This window comes from Chelonia mydas, chromosome 7, assembly GCF_015237465.2.
Source record: "Chelonia mydas isolate rCheMyd1 chromosome 7, rCheMyd1.pri.v2, whole genome shotgun sequence".
Taxonomy (NCBI): domain Eukaryota; kingdom Metazoa; phylum Chordata; order Testudines; family Cheloniidae; genus Chelonia; species Chelonia mydas.
In genome coordinates, this window is record NC_057853.1 from 37,295,336 (window position 1) to 37,314,188 (window position 18,853).

An 18,853-nucleotide genomic window follows, 5' to 3' on the forward strand; every position below is an offset into this window, starting at 1 on the left:
CTGGAATGGCTACACCCCAAGATTAGACAGCCTGTTCCTGCGTGGAACCTTAACCTGGTCCTCTCCAGGCTAATGGGGCCCCCATTTGAATGGCTGGCAACTTCTCCCTCCTCTACCTGTCGTGAAAGGTAGCCTTCCTGGTCGCCATTACATCAGCAGGGAGGGTTTCTGATTTAAAGGTCCTCACCTCTGACTCACCTTATACGGTTTTCCACAAGGATAAGGTGCAATTTAGGCCTCACCCAGCATTTCTTCTGAAGGTGGTGTCATCTTTCCATACCAGCCAAGACATATTCCTTCTGTTTTTTATCCTAAGCATCATGCCAGTAGCTGCGAGCAGAGGATGCACTCTCTGGATGTTAGGCAGGCACTGGCCTTCCACATAGAGCACACTAAGCCGTTCAGGAAGTCAAACCAGTTGTTTGTAGCAGTAGGAGACCAGATGAAAGGACTCCTGGTCTCATCTCAAAGAATTTCTTCCTGGATCACATCCTGCATCCATACGTGCTACAAGCTGGCCAAGATATCAGCCCCAGCACTATGGCACACTCCACAAGGGCACAGGCCTCATCAGCGGCATTCCTGGCCCAGATCCTGATCCAAGAAGTCTGCAGGGCAGCAACTTGATCCTTGGTACATACCTTCACCTCTCATTACGCCATCATCGAGCACGCCAGAGATGATGCAGCTTTTGGCAGAGCGGTGATTCCATAACTCTGACCCCACCACCTAGGTAAGGCTTGGGAGTCACCTAATTGGAATCGATATGAGCAAGCACTCGAAGAAGAAATAGTTACTCACCAACTCGTAACTTGTTCTTCGAGATGTGTTGCTCCTATCCATTCCAATACCCATCCTCCTACCCCTCTGTCAGAGTAGCTGGCAAGAAGGAACTGAGAAGGGGCTGGGTTGGCAGGGGCATATATTGAGCGCCATTAAGGCGCCACTCCAGGGGGCTCCACAGCTGACCCGACGGGAGCTGCTAAGGGAAAACTTTCTGACAACTGTGCATGCGGTGCTCACACACTTAATTGGAATGAATATGAGCAACACATCTCAAAAAACAACAGTTACGAGAAGGTTAGTAACCGTTTTTAGTTGTGTTAATGTTTATGTTAAAAGCATTGCTCCCTCCCATTGCAGAGAAGACTAAGTCTAGAAGATTTAAAGAAATAGTGTCAAAATGTTCACAATTTAGGGCATTAACTATTAGCACAATTAAAAATATTTTGTAACTAGCAGCAACACAGTTTTACTACTAGTCTCACAAGCAGTTTACATTACACAGTACAAAGAAGTACTGATGCTTTGTACTCTTATTTTATATTTACTGGTAGGTGTTTAAATTTAGGTAAGATAGTAATTTTTCCAGTTGCTATTCTTTTCTTGAACTGGAAAAATATTTAGAGCATTGCACTAACACTAAAGGATAGAAAGTGATGTATTAGTAGATAATATTTGCTTTTATAATATAAATAATAAGAAGTCTTGACTTTGCCACCCACTCTTGCATAGCCAGGTACATAATGTAAGTAGTTCTACTTCCTTTAAAGGGCCTGCTTGTGTATCTAAACACTGATAAGTATAAGAGTGGTAGAATGAGGCCCATATAAACAATACCATCCCACAAGAAACCACAACACTTTACAAACCTAAACTGATATACAGAGAAAATTAATTTTTAGTACACATGAATGCAGTTTTATTCCAGGGCTGAATTCAGGGCACAAGTGAAAAACTGGTAGATATACTGGTAGAGAAATACAGCCACATTTAGTGAAAAATACAATAAATGTTTAAACAAAGAACAGCAACCCTGCACAACAGTTCAGGAAAGGAAGAACAAAGCCTCATACAACTGAAAATGCCTGGAGAATATAGGAGACAGAATGTAATTACAGCAACAGAATGTAATCAGGACATGGAGGTTAGCACTCATACTCTTAAGAAAAGTACCATGAGATCTTTAAATGACTACAAGTGGCCATGGCCTCAGTTATATATCTCAGTGAGACAACATCTGCCTGAAGACAGTGTTCTCTAATATCAGGCTGGTCCGTGCGTACAGAGAGAAGAGTTCCACCTGTTGAATCACCAGTACCACTGTCTGTAGTCCTTAGGACTTCCTTGGATGTCTCCTATCTAGAAGTGATCCAACTGAAACCAGAGATCTAACTGGTCCACAGCATAGTGTGGCATGGCACATTTTCTTATGTTTTAAAAATCCCCAGTGCACCACTTATAGTGGAAGTTATTTACTGGGATAAATCTGAACCACTTCTTTAACATAATCCAAATCATTTTGAAAAAAATCATTGGCTAGACCTCCAGATAAGTCCCTGTGGCAATGTCTTCATTGCCGAGTTAAGTTGAATTATCTGTGTTTGAGTTAGCTTAACTCAAATGAAAGCTGCCACATGATGAAATAACACTGGAGTTGCAAAAATTATTGGATTAGCAGCATAGTTTGATTATGTTAGTATCTGATGAGTTGAGCTAACTCAGGCTGTAGGCCAGGGGTGGACAAACTTTTTGGCCCGAGGGCTACATCGGGGTTACGAAATGGTGTGGAGGGCCGAGTAGAGAAGGCTGTGCCTCCACAAAAGCCTGGCCCCTGCCCACTATCTGCCACCTCCCCCTGACTGCCCCCCTCAGAAACCCCGACCCATTCAACCCCCCCGCTCCTTGTCCCGACTGCTCCCTCCCGGGACCCCCCACCATTTACATCAGAGATCCAATGGCAACAGTCAATTCTTGGCTTTTTTCTCATTCTTTAATCAAGAGGCTTTAGAAAACCAACACATTTACAATATATTTGCAAGTCCCATACAGTATTTAAATCCCTTGAGAAGAATTTGAGTATGACAGTTTTTTTTCCCAGTAATGCCAACTATACTTGGAAGCTGTGAACCTGTCAACACACAGCATGATGTAAACAAAAGGGGCCTCCTCTCTGATGGAGTTTCAGTTATATCATATTGTAGGTGATAACAGGCATTCTGAAATTGATTAGCACCTCTCATGCTTGGGTATAATTAGACTTGTTTTGCAAATGTTATGTTAAAAATGTATTTCAGAACTGAGTATGGAAGTACTATTTGGACAGCATGCTGCATATCTAGTATTGCCTCGGCTTTGTTACTAAAACTTCCCATTTCAGTTGAGTGCTGCAGGCTGTAAAATCTAAGGACCTGTTCCATACTCCTTATGAAGGCAAAACTCCAATTATTCTTAGACCAAAATCACAGCAGGCCAAGTTCTGGCCCTGAATACGTCCAAGCAGCATCCACTGAAGATAAGGGAGTTGTGTGCAAAAGTATACTTTATTCCGCACAGGTTCTTTCACTGCACCACCAGTGGATCTATCTTGTGTGGAGACATACATAGAGAAGCATGTTCACTAACATTTTACTAGAAGAGTATCAACAGTCTCCTTTGCAGTTTTTAACAGCTTTTACTAAGGACAGAAATTAGAATCTGGGATTCTCAAGCTAACTGCATGATGTTCCTTACAGGACACCCCATTATTGTAACAAAGACAACATTTCTCCAAATGAATACAATTAGATCAACTTGCGTCTCTGGAGAGTCAACACTGTAATGTGCTTTTTAAAATGGCTTGGTATCTGCAGTGTGGCTGAATTCTTCCATTGCTCCTTAAATGTAAGATGCCAATAAAGAGTCTTTTACATTTTAAAAATCTGAATGGTCTATGAAAACCCTCCTGAAGAGTGGACCTTTTAAAATCTGTAATTATATAAAATGCAGACATAATTCCCTTGCCTTTTATCTCAGAACAATGGAGTACATTTCATTTTAAATTATAGATTGGGCCAAACCTCAGATTTTAACACCCTTAATGGTAGGTAAGGTTTTGAAGTTCTGATATAGATTCAGACTTCACGGCTTGAGCTCATCCCTATTTCAAAGAGAGACATCAAGCCATTGTTTCAGTCACTGCCCATGGGAGCTGCTGAGGTTCAAATTTTTGTTCAAATATCGTTCATCTACTCTAAAGTTTTGGCTTATTCAAGTCATATTTTTGTTTCCAAAGAAAATTCTTGGTGCAATAACACATTCTTTTTATTTTTTTTTGGAAAAATTTCAGATGTTTAAGGGGTTTGAAAAAGTGAAAGATGTTCAATATGTCTATACTCCTTTTGATTCATCTCTCTGTGGAGTGAAACTAGAAGCTAACAACAAGAAGCAATATCTCCTCACAGGTAAAATACAAACAAATCTTAACATATAAAATCCTTATAACAAAAAGAATGTTTAATTATTTATCTAGTTGATTTTGTACCAAATATAGAATTAATGCTGTAATTAGTAATTTATGGACATAGTGATACTAACATGAAAATCTACAGAGTAACATACTGATAATACCACCTTGGTTTTATATATCTAGAGCCCTGCAAATCTGATATCCACTTTATATTCGCAGATGTGGATACCCATGGACCATTTTTGCAGATTGTGGATCGGATGGGGATACAAATTTTGTATCCGTGCAAGGCTCTATATATAGTACCTTTCATCTTTCAGCAGTAGATCTCAGAGTGCTTTAACAAAGGAGGTCAATATCATTATGTAAATAGCAATTTCTGTTACAAAGGCTGGCCTCTCTCTAGCAGGTCTCAGCCCATTATTTTGTCCTATTACTAAATTAAACCCTAATCCTGTAAACAATTCCACACGTGAGTGGTCCCACTGAGTTCAATTGGATTACTCACATGCCAAATGTGTTTGCAGGATAGGGTCCTTAATTACTGCCAGATGTTTGTAAAATGATTTTGAATTCTAGTCTCACATAGTACTGTTTTCATATCCCTTGTTGGCAGACCATCAGCATCTTTTAAGAAATATTAACATTTTTCAATCTGCATGTAACAGCACAATAGTTAAGCTGAGCAGTTGTACTTGCAATTTAAACAACAGTTACTGAAAACACGTGAAATCTGACTTATTTGGAGCTATTATCTTCAAACTTTAGAGTTTAGAATGTAGACTAGGGTTTACAGTACACTCTGGTTCACACACCTTATTTTTGTTATTTCCCCCCGTATAGGCCAAATATTAAATGATGGTAAAGTTCTCATCCATTTATGCAATTACATTGAACCATGGGATGATCTATCCTTGTCTCAAAAGAAGAGTCTTAACCAGAGGTACCAAATGGGCTGTGGCTGCAAAGTAAGTATAGAAATCAGCAGTAACAGTGACTGTCAAATATGTTCAAGGCTCAATCCTTAGACGAAATAGAGATTTTTTTTCTTGGTGGGAACTGCAAAAATACTGTCCTATGCAGAATACATTTTATAAATTATTTGATTTCCACATAACTACTTATTTCAAGATCAGTACAGACATTGTGAGTAAACTTTCATATGCTGAAAAAGTGTGAAGCAAATGAGAAATGTCATTTTAATGGGAATTTTGATGAGTACACTGAACTAACTTCATATTTCACATTTAGATTACTACCTGCTACATGGTGCCCTGCTCAATCACTACACCAAACGAGTGTCTCTGGACAGACTGGCTGATAGAAAGGAAGCTATATGGGCACCAGGCCAAGCATTATGCCTGTATCAAGCGAAGCGATGGCACTTGCAGCTGGTACCGAGGTGGCCCTCCCCCAGAGAAAGAGTTTACTGACATCAGCGAACCTTAAATTGATCACTTCCTAAAAAGCCTGGGAGGCTAATTCCATCAAATGTTGCACACTCACAGCTTTGAACCGCCAACATCTTATGTATCTGTTGCTTAGAAACAAAAACAAATTGTGCTGTACAAGTAAAGTACAGAGTTTGTGGAATTGGCACCCAGGCAAGAAGAGGAACAAATCTCTTGGAGGTAGCTTATAAAGTTCTGCTTTGTGTACAGGGGCTTTAGTTGAGAATGGTCCTCTGTGTTCTCAGAGGCATAACAACTTTCCTTTTTACCAATATGAATGTAGAAGAACAAAAGAATGATCAGATTTTTGCCCCCTACTCCAGTTACCTAGCAGATTAAGAAAACCCTGTGTTTCAGTCCAAAACAGTTTTTCTGATACGTGAAGAATGTTTTATACAACTATTTTTTTTCTGTATGGAAGCCTTCTGATAAAAAAAATATTGTACAGTGTATATGTAAAGTATTATAACAATGTGCTGTAAAAAAGATTCAAAGATTCATGTTTTCTTCATATTTGTTGAAACAAGTTAAACATTTTTTATGATTAAAAACTTCTATGTTCTTTTCTTTTTTGTATGTTACTTAAATGTCCTATTTCTTACTGTGTATTATAACATTTGTTTGTAATTAGATTAAATATATATCTTTGATAATCACAAACGCCTATCCAATTCATTGATCCAATGGATTGGCACATCTGTAAAGAGAAGCGTTCTAATGTTTAGGTATTACACCAACAGAAAAAAAATGACAATATGCACCCTTAGACTAGTTAGATTTACAGGAAAAGTAAAGCATGAACATTGTCAGTGTAGCAATGGCACCTGGAAAAGCCTCTATACATGTGACACCACATTATTCTTATATTTCACTACTGTTATAAGCCCCATTTTTAGCATGAGAGTGACTTTAAGAAATCCCAAAAAATTTGATGATTTTTAATTCTTCAGATTTCAATACAAAATTTACCATTTTTTGGGTAGTCATTTGCACTTTGTGATAATGAATTTTGCAGCTTGCAAAAATGTACTAGAAAAGTGTTATCGTTTTGGAGGTTAGGGGGAAAAAAAAGGCAAGATTTTAAGATTTGAAAACACAATACTGAGCATGCATTAATTGCCATATGTTTTTAAGTTTAAAGAGGCAAATTAATAAGGGATGGCAAACTTCAAAAGTTTGGCACCAAAGTTGAGAATAATTATCCATATCTATCTGAACCTCTGGGTTTGAGAAACTGAGTAGGAATCCTCATGAGATAAAGACTCTGTTCTGACATTTCCAATATCTCCTAAATATGGCCAGGTCAGAACCACCTCAAAAATACTCTGCTCCTCATTGTGTTTTTGAATTTCACCATGTAGAATTAATGCAAAGGGAGCTGCCATATGAGAGCTGAGAACAATAGTTAGGTTAATGACTTTGAACATCAAAAATAGTTCAGGTTTGAATAGAGCCATTTATTATTTTATATGAATGGATTCAGTAGCTTTGGAACGTACTGAATGAAACATCATGATACAGTAATGGAGTAAATGGTCTTTGGAATTGTTATAGTTTATGGGGTTAAGAATCCTACTTTCTGAGTAGTGTCTACACTTAGTTTGCCATGCAGCTCTAAGACCGCAATCCTATAAAAATGTATGCACATGCTTAAGTTTATGCTCATCAGTAGTTCCATTCAGCTCAGTGGAAGGTGCACGTCTATTACATTGGGCAAACAATGCATACTTGTATAACTAGGTGTTTTCATGACACTCTGTAGTTTATTGTCTCTGTTGATGCCCCTACAGCATGAATATATGTTTTTACAATTGTGTAAATCCATGTTTACACAATTGACAATAACAAGTTTGAAGATGCTACTGTAATAGCATAACAAATAATATATTTAAATATTTTCTGGCTAAGTATTTACATATTTATGCAACACATCAAGTTGGGGGGTATCTGTCTTGTTAGTTCTCATATACCGGTACTTGCATGAAAATCATCATCTCTTTTTGGGATGACTGTAAAAAAAAAATGAAACCATAAAAATAAATAAAACAACCCAACCCCAAACAAAAATACCTATGTTAGAATCTCAAACATCTTATTTAGTCACATAAACAGAAGAATATTTAGCACTAAGGCTGAAAAACTTAATTTAGCACAGCACAGAGCACCTGAGATGTACATCCAAAAAATGAATGATCCTACATGCTAGTACCATTGACACTGCACTTTCTTAGGAGCAAAAGGTGGGATAAGATCAGAGATTCTGCCTTGCACCTGAATTTGCTTATACTTGTTGCTTTACAATAAAATAGAAAGTAGTGTTGTGTAGTTATTGCAGTACAGAGAACATTTTGTCCTTAATCTATATAAAATTAAATATTAATGGGCTGTAATAATTCAAGAAAAGTGTATCGTTTCAGTTCCAACAGAACACAGTAGTCAATAAAGCCTCTGGGGACAGAAAGCATTATTTCTTGGAAGAGTAGGTCACCAATACTACTTAATCAACATTTCACCCTTTATTTTATATTAGACCAACTTTACTGTTTTATGTAATAAAATACCATTAATTTCTTCTGATAAACATAAAACCCAGCCAGTATTCTGCTCTAAAAATGCAGTTTGCAAAAACTAATTTTATCCATACATTTTTTATTATGATTATTTATAAAAATTATATGCTGTGAAAGCTACGCTTTTTCCAAAAACAAAAATGAACTGTAGATAAAATTTTTGGTAGTGTGATTAACTGCTAGTGCAGTGCATATATTTGAATATACTCTATAGGTATATGTAGTTAGCTAAACTTATTGCCTTCTATCATACCAAAACAATTCCCAGATGAAGCTGCAATAGCTTTATGATCAGACACATTTTCTATCAAACACATGGCTAATTTAGTCTACAGTACATGTACATTGGGTATTTGTTTTCAAATTCATTTGATTGTAATGGTGTATTTTGAACAGCACTATGTAGTAAATGGATATTTTCTGCTTTGTAACTTGTTTATTGCACTTCTGTTTATATTTTAAAATTATAAAGTAAGCAGGCCTTAAACTCAATGAACGTAACACACATTGCCTTCTTTCATCATATATTGTACCTTTTTTCTTCAATATTTATATATGATTTATATTTCAAGCAAAACTCTTAAGTGTGAATTTTACTATATGAAATATCAGTTTTCTATATTCAGTCTATCAAACATTTTACAATTGATTTGCCATAAACTATCCAATATAAGGTGTTTCAAAACTAATGTCTGTTGAGTCTGATTTCTGTTTGAACTTAAATCTGACTAGATTTTCCATTGTGGAGAACAGAGAATCTGTCGTTCTAACAACAATAAAGTGGGGAGGCAGAGCATCAAAAGGTACACATGAGTACTTATTTTACTGAGATTCAGTATTGACAAGGATGGTAGGGGAAAAAAATCACCTACAGTAAAGCTTTCAAAGTGTATTTTCATATTAAGATTTTCACTGCATTAGCATTCATGTATCAGAACCAACAAACTATTTTTAAAAGAGAATGTCCGCTTTCCAGTTCCTAAAACTTCTGTGTGTGTGTGTGTGTGTTACATTGAAGGTCAAGGATGAAATGCAGCTTGCTATATCATTTGGTCTTGATTTGAATGTAACTCATCTGACTCATATTCACAGTTGGAAAAGCGTAAGAGAAGGGAGGCTGTGCAAGTGAAAAAAAATGAAAAAAATCAAAGGTTATTACTGAAATCATTTAGTTATGAATAGCTAAATACTGTCTTCCTGTTCTTAAAATAATTCTGATTAAATGCTATCAATGTGTCCTACAAATAAGCCTGAACAGGGCACTTTTTTCATGGGAGAATGTAAGGAGGCAGAAATCTAGTGAAAAAAGAAAACTAATTCCTGAAAGGAAAGCTGCAAACATGTGATCCAAGCTCTGATGAGTTCAAAAAGCACCATTTTGTAAGGTTTCAATCACTTTTTTTTAAGTGAAATGTCCCTGTTCCAAAAAGCTTTCCATTAAAGCAGCTCCCAAGCTTGCATCAGAGAATGCTATCTTTGTTTACTTACCTTTTATTGCCTTTGGAAAAACAGTACAAGAGAGCCAGGCACAAATGATCACTAGAGTATGAAAGCAGCAAAAGAAATAGAAGCATAACAGTACATCAACCCTGCTGAGTTCAAAATCTCCTATTCTCAGAGCTTTGGAATACCCTCTTATCCCAAGATATACAGTTTTAAATTGTAGAAAACACGTTCCAGTTTATGCCTGGGGGAGAAACGGGACCAGGATGTACAGGAAGAGAAGAAAAAGACCTTCTTTAAAAAGAAATTATCAGAAATTATCTACAGAGGTCAAAGCAATCTCAAACCAAGCTGGATATTAATAATGTTTAAATAAACATTATTACTCCGATATGGCTTCAGCTCATCTACTGAGAAAACTCCCCTCACTGGATCATCTTACATCTCTCCACAGAAATTCCAATAAAAGCTATCTAGCATATTTTTTCTGAGCCACAGACTTTCCAAAACTTCCTCCAGAGGGAAAAAACAAACAAACAAATCTACATCGAACTTTCCTCAGTCACTGTAGCACATTTGAAATATACACGACAATATACGACAATCCAATTCAGAGACAAAGAAGAGTTGACTTCAAAATAATATTAATGACACAGGAAATTTGTCAACACTCCACAAACTCACTCAAGCCTTTTGTAATCAAAAGTTTAACAAAAGGCAAAATAATAACCTCCTTGCTCAATCACTAACTATTGCTGTATAGGATCCAAATAGGTAAGAGGACAAGAAACAACTAACATATTGCAAGATGCATTTGAGAACAATCCCATCATCTGTCAAACAATATTTTATGCACTCACAAATAAATACACATTAATAGCTTTCCAAGATTTCATTTCAACTTCAGGATCTGAATTCAATCTATGCTTTAAGACAGCAGCCAGCAGTGGATCTTGGGAAGATGTTGGTCTTTCTGCAGGGCATTATATGCGAGGTACAAGCAAATTAACTGAAACCTCAACCAATTATTGAGACTGAGCAATGGGATATTTTATTCTCGATTTTTGTAACTTCCAGTTAGCAGATGTACAGGCAAAAATAGGCTTTTATAGGCTAGCAAAATAATTGAAAGAGCACAAATGAGTCACATGAAGGTCAATACTGACCAGCTTTGTTCTTGGCCATCTCCAGTACCCTAACAAAATGTACAGTATCTAGCATGTGAAAAGATATACTATGATTTGAAAAGGTGTGATTCTTACTCTCTATCTATAATGAATTAATCCCCCAAACAAAGGACACTTGTTCATTTCTCATGTTTCACTTTTCAAAAATTGGAAAAATGACAAAGTTTTGGACCTTGCTACCAAATGCATCAACGCTCATGTCAGGGAAGGTCCTCCCTATTCTCAAAAGATCCTTGGGGGTTTGGACTGCTTGAAATTCACTGCTCTAGATCAGTAACTTTCTTCCTGGAGAGCTCCTGTTCACCTTTCACATCAAATATGTGGCTATTTTTTAAGCTCCTCTCACTTGAAGTTGCACATGGGGTAGGAGGAAGGATGGGAGTGCTAAGCTAATAGTTCATAACAGCCAGGATTCTGCACCAGGCAGCCGTAAAAAGGAACAGGGATTTTGCCTTCCTTGCAAAAGCTGAGAAGACAGAGTAGAATAGTCTCATGCTGCCCAGTTGCCAGAAAGTGATTAGAGAGGGAGACAGGGGACTGTGGATGAAACTGTAATCAACTGAAGTCAATGGGAATTTTGCCATTGATTTTAATAGGGTCAGGCAGGATTTTATCCAGAGTAATGTAGTGTCAAATGGAGCTACGCAGGCAGCAATCATGGTTCAATGACCTATAATTTACTGCTGATTGCTAATGTTCAAATCATGACATTGCAGCAGTACATGGTACATTTGAGTCACGATGACGCAACATTACACAACAGATACTGAAAGGTAAAGTTGGGGCTTTGTGCTGAGACTGCTTTGTGGCTCATTGCTACTTCGTTCCAGGGGAAATGGCTCTCCAGCTTTGCAGGGTTGAATGCCTCTCCTCTAGACAAATATAGCTATGGAAGAATCTACATTTAGAAACAATAACAAAAGAAAAATTAAAAGAAGGCTGCAAGATAAGACACTAAGCCTGTGAGAGTCATGCAGATCCTGCAAGCTCTAAATATGGGCGGAGGACCATCTCTTGCAAGTTTGCTAGCAGGTTGGATATTCTACATAAACCTGAATCTCCAGAAAAACATCACCTTTATTTACTCTCAGCGCTTCGGTCCTCCCTCCGTGTTTACTTTTTGATGTCTTCAGAAAGGACCAAGGTTTTCTCACAGCCCACCCACAGAACTCCAGGTGTCACCTTTGGACCTACCCAGGTGTTTGTAGGATGCTGGATGGATAGTCCTGACTCCTTCAGTGTCTTATTAAATGAGCTGCTGTGTAAAGCCTCCACCTTCACATGTAATAAACACATGGAGGGAGGTCTGATTTTGTGGGAGAGAGAATTAGAGAAGGGAATAAATCATCAGGTTGAAAACAGAATGTCTGCTAAATAAGACAAGTAAACAGGTCAGCAGGTTAAGACGACAGAATGTCTGAGCCAACTAAGATAAGAGGGAGAACACACAGGGAACTATTTACTATGAACTAGATACAAGGGACGAAAGAAATTAGGAATGTAGAGATGAGATAAAGAGGAAGGCGAAGCAAGGACAGTGCATGGACAGTGGATGCTGCACAGGGATTGGTTCCTGAAAAGTATCCAAGCTAATCCAAAAATGTGTGATGCAAAGTATAGTAAATGCAATGAGATGTGTAATGTACACAAAGGGAGAAGGTTTGTGTGCAACTTTGAAGCTGTGATGTATCCTGTATCAATCAACTCAGCGTAGCAGTGCTGTATGCCAAACAAAGACACCTGAGTGACAAAGGCGGGAGTCGAACTGAGTTCTTGGGAAGCTGAATGGAAAGCGGTCTCAGAGGGAATCCCAACACATATGTGGGTCTTCATATGGAGGCAGAAAGCATCTGCTCCCCTCCCCCATAAAAGGGAGTGAAACTCACCTGCTCCTGCTGCCAGCTGACCGTGAACTGAGCTGCCTGAAGAGCTACCTACCCCAAAATTCCTGATGAGTTATCCAGGGAATTCCCAGTGTTACCTAGCAACCATGCACTAGGGATTATGACATTTGTTCTCCTTAATGTGGTTGCTTAGCTATTGAGACTACTGAGTTGGGGATTATGGGGCCTCAGCAGCTTGTTTAACAGATAGGAAACTGGCATTATGAACAGGATTGTTATCTGCACCTAGTGCCATGTGATGTGTGTGGCTGGCTAGGAACCTTCAACCCCCAGAAATTCATGGATTAATAGAAGTAGTAGCCTTTACTTGGCGATTCCTCAAAGACGACGCTTGAGGAAGCAGCCACATGGGGCCTCTGAGAGACCCCAGATTTGTGGAACCATTGGAGAATTGCATCAAAAGGTACGTAGTATGTGGGGGCCCTGGGTGAGGTGTGAGCATTTGTTGAGTGAGCAGAAAATCTGGGAATTGCGAACAGCATCAGCTCAGGTGCATAAAGGTAAGAGTTACTGAAACAACCTGATTTTAGATGGGTTTGCCGTTCCATGCAAACATTTCACACAGCCTTACTCACCACCAATAAAGATAATAAGTATTCTGGGATGCATCACACAGGACTAGACTGGCAACACTTCCATGAAATAGTCCCTGCACTTTAGCATTTATATTCTTTTGTTTGTTAGAACCAGTTTGTCTATCTCAAAGCTGAAGGCCGTAATCTTTCGATTACCACAGAGATGCTTTCAAGAGGTCGCTCAGTATTATGCCACTGGAAATTTCCAAAAGGTCATTAAAAAAAATAGACAGTGAATGAAGGAATCATGGGTGATTATAACTCCAGTTCCATCCATACAGTAATTGGCTTTTAATGTTACTGTTTGCACCTACCATTTCCTTGTGATTTGGGTAGAATGTTTGTTCAATTAGAGGGAACTTCTCCACACCCAGAGTTTTGGAGATGGACACCAGCTGGGCAAACTGTAAAAGAAAACAAAGGAAATAACAATGCTGAAGGACAAAAACCAAATTCTGCTGATATGACCTCCAAATTGTCATTCTGCATCTTAATTTGTACATTTCAAAAACTCAAGATCAAACACATATATGTATGTTATGTTGCTTTAAATTCAGCCAGACTGTGGTTCTTTCTATATTCTAATGAAGTGCACATGTAACAGCTAATCATTCCATTGCATATATACAGATAACATACATTAGGCTAATGTCTTTAGATATCTTATACTTGACATATCTTATGTGTATTTTGTGATAATATAATTATATAAGAAATGTTACATTTCTGTAGCACCTTCCATCTCAAAATCTTGAAGTACTTCACAATTATCTATTAAGCCTCCCAGAACCTTTGTGAAGTTAATAGGTCATTTTGCAAGAAGGGGAAACAGAGAGAGGCACTAAGTGATTTCCCAAGATTACACAGCAAGTCAGTAGGAGAGAAAAGAATAAAATTTTAATTTCCTAGCTCCTCGTCCTGTGTCTTAACCACAAGACCATCCTTTCAATACCTTTAGTTTAGAAAGATCCCAATTATTTAACAGAATATGTGTTATGTGTATTGTATGCAACAGTTTACCCAAAACATAAATGCAGTCACCTCTTGGGTGGATTGCAGTAACTAACAGTGCAAAGCAACACTATTCAGTAGTTTAGGACAGATAATGAAGAGGAATTCCATATTAAATATATACTACTCAGAAATATCTGTGGGCTGTATTATAACAGTAAAAAACAAAATCAGTTGACATTACAGCTAAGCAAGTAAGGTTTCTAGGGAGCAAGAAGAGTTTGGCAGTCAGAAGATCCACTATGGTTTCAAGCCTCCAAAGCTTTTAGCATGTAGATGCCTGTCATGTATTTAATTGTTAATATGCCAGCTTCAGACAGCACACTTTTCTGGTTAAAAAAAGAAAGCGAAGAACAAAAAAACTCTACCATGATGTAGTTTGATAAAATATCTTCTCTGTTAAAGCAGTTGTGACAAAGTTCCTCCTCTGCCTTGGTGGGTCCTGCGCTTATTGGCGGATTTGCTCACCTCAGAGATTCACAGCAGCCCTCAGTTTGGCCACTTTTGCTAGTGGCTCAAACCTGCCATCCACTCAGCTAATTTCATCACTGGCCAGCATGGGAAAAAGGAAGGAGAACAATTCCCGCAGTCTCTGCTGGCCCACCTAGTGGGTTGGAGGACAGACCAGGGACCTTCCCCTCTGGTGTGACCCCCAGTCCAGGTCAACTCCTCCTGTATCCAATAGGGAGTTGGGGGAATGGCCCACCCGCTACTCCAGGTTCCAGCCCAGGGCCCTGTGGATCACAGCTGTCTACAGTGTTTCTTGTGACAGCTATAACTCCCTGGGCTACTTCCCCATGGCCTCCTCCCAACACCTTCTTTATCCTCACCATAGGACCTTCCTCCTGATGTCTGATAACTCTTGTACTCCTCTGTCCTCCAGCAGTACGCCTTCTCACTCTCAGCTCCTTGCACCCTCTTGCTCCAAGCTCCTCGCACGCACCTTACTAACTGAAGTGAGGTCCTTGTTAAAACCAGGTCCCCTGATTAGCCTGCCTGTCCTGATTGATTCTGGTAGCTTCTTAATTGGCTCCAGGTGTCCTAATTAGCCTGCCTGAATTGGTTCCAGCAACTTCCTGATTGTTCTGCAACAGCCCATTATCTTACTCAGGGAAAAGGGACCTGCTTAATCTGGGGCTAATATATCTACCTTCTATCACTCTCCTATAGCCATCTGGCCTGACCCTGTCACACAGTTTAGAACTCAGGTCATACTGAAAACTGTAGAAGGGAAATGAGGCTGATGAAAGCTTTGTGTTGGATTTACAACTGGCACAGAGGATTTGATTAATTTAATGGTGTTTATTTAGCTCTTGTTTTTCAGAAACACATGTTTAACTTTATAAGACCCATGGAAAATGCCTTTACATTGAGTAGCTTTCAGCAAAAGATGAATAAATGTGAACTAGTTGGATGTATGCAGCGTTGCTGTAGCTGTGTCAGTCCCAGGATATTAGAAAGATAAGGTGTTTGAAGTAATATTTTTTATTGGACCGTCTTCTGTTGGTGAGAGACACAAGCTTTCGAGATACACAGATGTGAAGCAGAGCTGTGTGTGAACTCAAAAATTTGTCTCTCTCACCAAGTTGGTCCAATAAAAGATATTACCTCATGCACCTTGTCCAACTAGTTGGATAGCATATAATACAAAGTTATAACCAAGGGAAAGGAAATGTTATGCAGAAGACCAAAACAGAGAGGCTTATGGGTAGGATTCCTGACAGTTTATTATTTATCCCAGTCTCAGATTAAGGAACATTGGAGCCTCATGCACTAAGGAAATTGGGGGCTTCCCACTTTCCTTGAAGCACTCCTGTCCCATACATAGCCTATCCCACATAGACCCCAGAATGTCCCTCTCTCCCCCAAACACCCACACCCTCAAGTGCCCCTCCCACTCCATTCCACACACACCCTGAATGCCCCTCCCACTCCACATATATCCCAACTATCTGCCACCAGCCTCCATTTACCCTGACAGCCGCCCTGACAAACATGCTGCTTGCCACAACCCCCAACATCTTAGACCCACTGACCACAGCCGCCCAACCCCACTCCCCCAACATTCTCCACTGGCTTCCAACCCCGCAGACTCCCAATCATTCCCCACTCACTCCATAGCCCACCAAGAACTCGCCCCCAGGACAAGAGGGGTGACCAGGCAAATGTGAGTGTATGGCATTGCAACCTGGAGCAAGGAAGGGGTCACAGCACCACTCAATTTTGGTTTGTTTTTTCCCCCAATGGTTGGGGGGCCCTGTACAAGTGCACTGAGGACTACTTGCTTAATCTGGGCCTGATTTATTCTGATTCCAATAAAAAAATACTGGAAGCCCCTGTATTTGAAATCACAAACATATTCTACCTATCAAGCACATGACTCTTGCTATGCTACCTGCTGTTTCAGAATATACAGAAAACATGGTGCTCCCATATTAAAAAACATTTATTTAAACAGATTTGTTTAAATAAAACCTTCTCAATAAGACATGATCTGTTTATTGTATTTCACTATGGTGGTTAGCAAACAGTGAAACAATCAAATATCTAAAGAAAATGGAGAATCTGCACCATGTTTTAAGTAATTAAATATAATTGGAATTCAAGATGAACACGAAAAGTGAATTTAGAGACAAATAAGTCTGATGTATATAACGCTCCATACTCAACATTGAAAGAAAGTGCAGTACAGAAAACATTTCTTCTCAGCAAGAGCAATGTTGGTCTAAGTCTCTACATCAAACAAAATGAGGACTAAAAACAGGATTCAGGAGAGAGAAATGCCTAAACCAAACTCTCAGATCTATCTCTAAATATTACTTTACTCCATTTCTCTTTGCAAAACTTTCCATCTCAAATTATATCATACTTTTGTTTTCAGAATACCCCTGATGTTATGGTGTGATTACATTTTGTTAAGTATTTTAAAGTTAAGAAAATCTGGGGAAGAGGAGCTAGATATTGTGCATAAATTATAGTCATAACACTTTTTTTAAAAAGTGGCAATGTAACAATTTTTGGATATATGTAATTTTTAAAATTTTTTTGTACCATTAAAGGACCTATTCAAACTCAAACAAAATCAGGTCTGAGGATGTTCACAAATGCAAATCCAGAGGTGCATTCAAAGTTTATAAACAGACCCTATCTTGAGTTGTATAGGGTTTTTTTTCTTTTTGGCTCCAAACCTGCAAAAACACAAGGAATATGCTTAACTGCAAGCCTTGGAGTAGCCTTCATGGTTTCAAAGACCCAGACTCATATTGGTCACAGTGCAGATGTGCACAATACAAGTGGCAGCTCCAGAAGGCACTGTGACTCAAGGTAGAACAGTGCCCCCTGGAGAATTCTGCTGCACCTAGGCAGCGTGGCTCTTGTACCACTGTTCAGAATGGTGCAGCACATGCTCCCACATTGGCTGTACCTCTCCCTGCCTGTTATGAGTAGGTTAGGATTTAAAAGTGTGCTGTCAGATCATGGTAGCTAGTTTGATCTCACTAACACCTTCTAAAACTTAACTCAAACAAGGCCTACTCGCATCTTTAAATCATAGTCAAGATAAGGCTAACCTACTGTATTAGGCTAACGTCCATCCCTGTGCAAGGGCAAGATGGTTGTCTAGTGCATTCTTAATTGTCTAGACTACTTTTAAATGTCTTCAGTGACAGGACTTACATGACATGCAAGACATAAGTAGACATATGTTATTTAAATAAAAAATAAAGTTAAGTATTATATAAGGATGCCAAAAACACTGGGGTATTTTAACCATTATCTTTTTAAAAAAATAAATCCATAGGGCTTCACATTTCACCAGGAGAATTTTCAACTTTTTATAAAAGAAAGAAGTTCACATTCTTTTGGTTCTAATTTTAGTTAGTTGAGTTTCCTCTTCATTTTTAAAGACTGTGTCTTTGTCTTTTTCAGCTGTGACAAGGATGAGAAAGATTCACAATTAAATATATTTACGGCTTTCAAGGTTTTTCTTAAAAAAATTCTTGTGGCTTTAGAACATTTTTTGTAATGTCTCTTTCATCTTTGCCTATAGATGTTTCTCTCTGAGAGAGAGCAGTGAACGGCCAGCTGCACCACTTCTCCAACAATGCATCACACAGAAAATAGGAAGTATTTAGCCAGAGAGATCTTTGATTTAATATAAAAGGCTTATGGGTTTTTGTTACAAAGTGAATGGGACACTGTAAATTTGACTGCACATACTGTACTGCAGGCAGACGGCTAACAGTTATAGAATTCACTTTGTGTTAGTATCACAATTAAAGGGTTGGGTAATGACCTTGCTTACTATTTGCATTCTATTAGAGTGCACTTAATTACAGGTATGTACCAGTGAAAGACTAAAAGTAATGCTGAAACTGCAGAGCATGGTTTTGGGGGGGGGGGGGAACGGGGGTAATTTAAGTATGATATTGAAGTGAGTTACTCCAGACTGGCTATCTCCAATGATTAGAAGTTTATAGTCCTAG

At 38.6% G+C, this 18,853-nt stretch overlaps 2 protein-coding genes across 3 annotated transcripts in view; one reads left to right on the plus strand and one right to left on the minus strand.

The window, feature by feature from the left end:
- The window catches only part of TIMP4 (TIMP metallopeptidase inhibitor 4), a 53,224-nt gene extending 44,286 nt beyond the window's left edge, over positions 1–8,938 (plus strand). The window contains exons 3-5 of the mRNA XM_007056482.4: positions 4,109–4,223; positions 5,072–5,196; positions 5,480–8,938. Of these exons, the coding sequence (XP_007056544.1) occupies positions 4,109–4,223; positions 5,072–5,196; positions 5,480–5,677 (438 nt within the window). The 3' untranslated portion in view covers positions 5,678–8,938. The remainder of the gene's footprint in view (positions 1–4,108; positions 4,224–5,071; positions 5,197–5,479) is intronic.
- The window catches only part of SYN2 (synapsin II), a 402,447-nt gene that overhangs the window by 134,650 nt on the left and 248,944 nt on the right, over positions 1–18,853 (minus strand). For both annotated transcript variants that reach the window (XM_037905072.2, XM_043551313.1), the window contains exon 5: positions 13,673–13,762. In XM_037905072.2, coding sequence (XP_037761000.1) covers positions 13,673–13,762 — 90 coding nt within the window. The remainder of the gene's footprint in view (positions 1–13,672; positions 13,763–18,853) is intronic.